The sequence below is a fragment of the Cynoglossus semilaevis genome, chromosome 17 (genome assembly GCF_000523025.1).
Source record: "Cynoglossus semilaevis isolate Cse_v1.0 chromosome 17, Cse_v1.0, whole genome shotgun sequence".
Taxonomy (NCBI): domain Eukaryota; kingdom Metazoa; phylum Chordata; class Actinopteri; order Pleuronectiformes; family Cynoglossidae; genus Cynoglossus; species Cynoglossus semilaevis.
Genome location: NC_024323.1, coordinates 13502876 through 13504157, shown reverse-complemented (window position 1 = coordinate 13504157; position 1282 = coordinate 13502876). Strand labels below are relative to the sequence as shown.

The 1282-nt window shown below is 46.6% G+C and overlaps 2 protein-coding genes across 7 annotated transcripts in view; both read left to right on the top strand.

The window, feature by feature from the left end:
- The window catches only part of LOC103393431 (RNA binding protein fox-1 homolog 1), a 363631-nt gene that overhangs the window by 40760 nt on the left and 321589 nt on the right, over positions 1-1282 (top strand). The window lies entirely within an intron of this gene.
- LOC103393440 (keratin, type I cytoskeletal 13-like) overlaps positions 1104-1282 on the top strand; it is a 4560-nt gene continuing 4381 nt past the window's right edge. Inside the window, exon 1 of the mRNA XM_025064631.1 lies at positions 1104-1234. Within this exon, the coding sequence (XP_024920399.1) occupies positions 1177-1234 (58 nt within the window). The 5' untranslated portion in view covers positions 1104-1176. The remainder of the gene's footprint in view (positions 1235-1282) is intronic.

The following is a 1282-nucleotide window of genomic DNA, read 5'->3' as shown; positions in this document are numbered from 1 at the left end:
ATCAAATACAGGTCGATAAAGTGATAATAATTAGACAAACAATCAACCAAACCTTTCGTTATGAAATCAAACAACCAACAGATGATCACTTAAACAGCTGTTAACTAACAGACTAATCTAGAACCATTCACAGATAACCATTCAACATCACAACTCATTAAGCAACCTGGCAGAAATGAACTGATCACCCAATCAAACTCGTCAACCAATCGACTAGAAACCGACCGATTAACCAAACAAGCCAACAACTAATCACCAAACCTACTAACCAAGAAAGCACCTTATCGTCTAACCAACCGACCTAGTTAACCAACCGTACTAATCAACTAAACAACCAGGCAAACATAAACCAACAACAACCAATGTTGTTGAACAACCAATCAACCGACCAATCAACTATAAAAATAACTCCTCCACCAAACAACCATAAACCAATAATCAACCACAGCATCTGTGGCCGAGGGCGTTTTCCCAGAATACACATCACCTGAAGGTGGCGTCGGTGTCAGTTTCTTTTTTTTTTTTTTGAAGGAGCTGTCAGTTATGTAACAGAAGCCGGAGGCTGTAACAGAGGCAGCTGCAGAACGTCGTCCACGACAACGTCCACGACCACATTTTATTTTATGACCATTTTCTTTGTTTAAACTCTCATTACTGTAGTTGCGGTTGTGTTTGCGATCTTTACTGTAACTGTTGCTATTGTAAGAACCATAATTGTTGCAGTTGTTATCTGATTGGCTACAATCAGATGAAGTTGCTGTTGTCGCTGTGGTCATTACTGTGACGGCTGGAGGTCGTTGTTGTTGTTTGTTGTTGATCTGCTGTTGTCACCGTTTCTCTGTTATCGATGTCAGTTTGTGGTTGTTGTTGTTGTTGTTGTTGTTGTTCACACTACAGTTATCTTCTTGAATTCCCTTTTTTTTTCCTCTTATGTGAAGACAGGGAGGAGCAGGGGCGGGGGGGAGCAGAGCGGGGAGGCTGGGGGGGGGCATGTTTGGCCCTGCATGCCCCCCAGCTCCAGCTCCAGTGACAGGTGGGTGTGGTCAACTTGGCAGCAGCAGCAGCTGTGGGCGGGGCTGCAGCAGTATTAAAGCCGCCTCTCCCCCTCACCTCTTCACTTCTCCCGGTTTCCCTCCACCAGAGAAGACAGAGCAGCAGACTCCACCCCTTCTCATCATGGCCACTATGTTCTCCTCATCTCGCAGCACCCGCTACAGCGGTGGTGGTGGTGGTGGTGGTGGCAGGGGCGGGATGAGCCTCTTCAGCATGGGGGGGGGGGGAG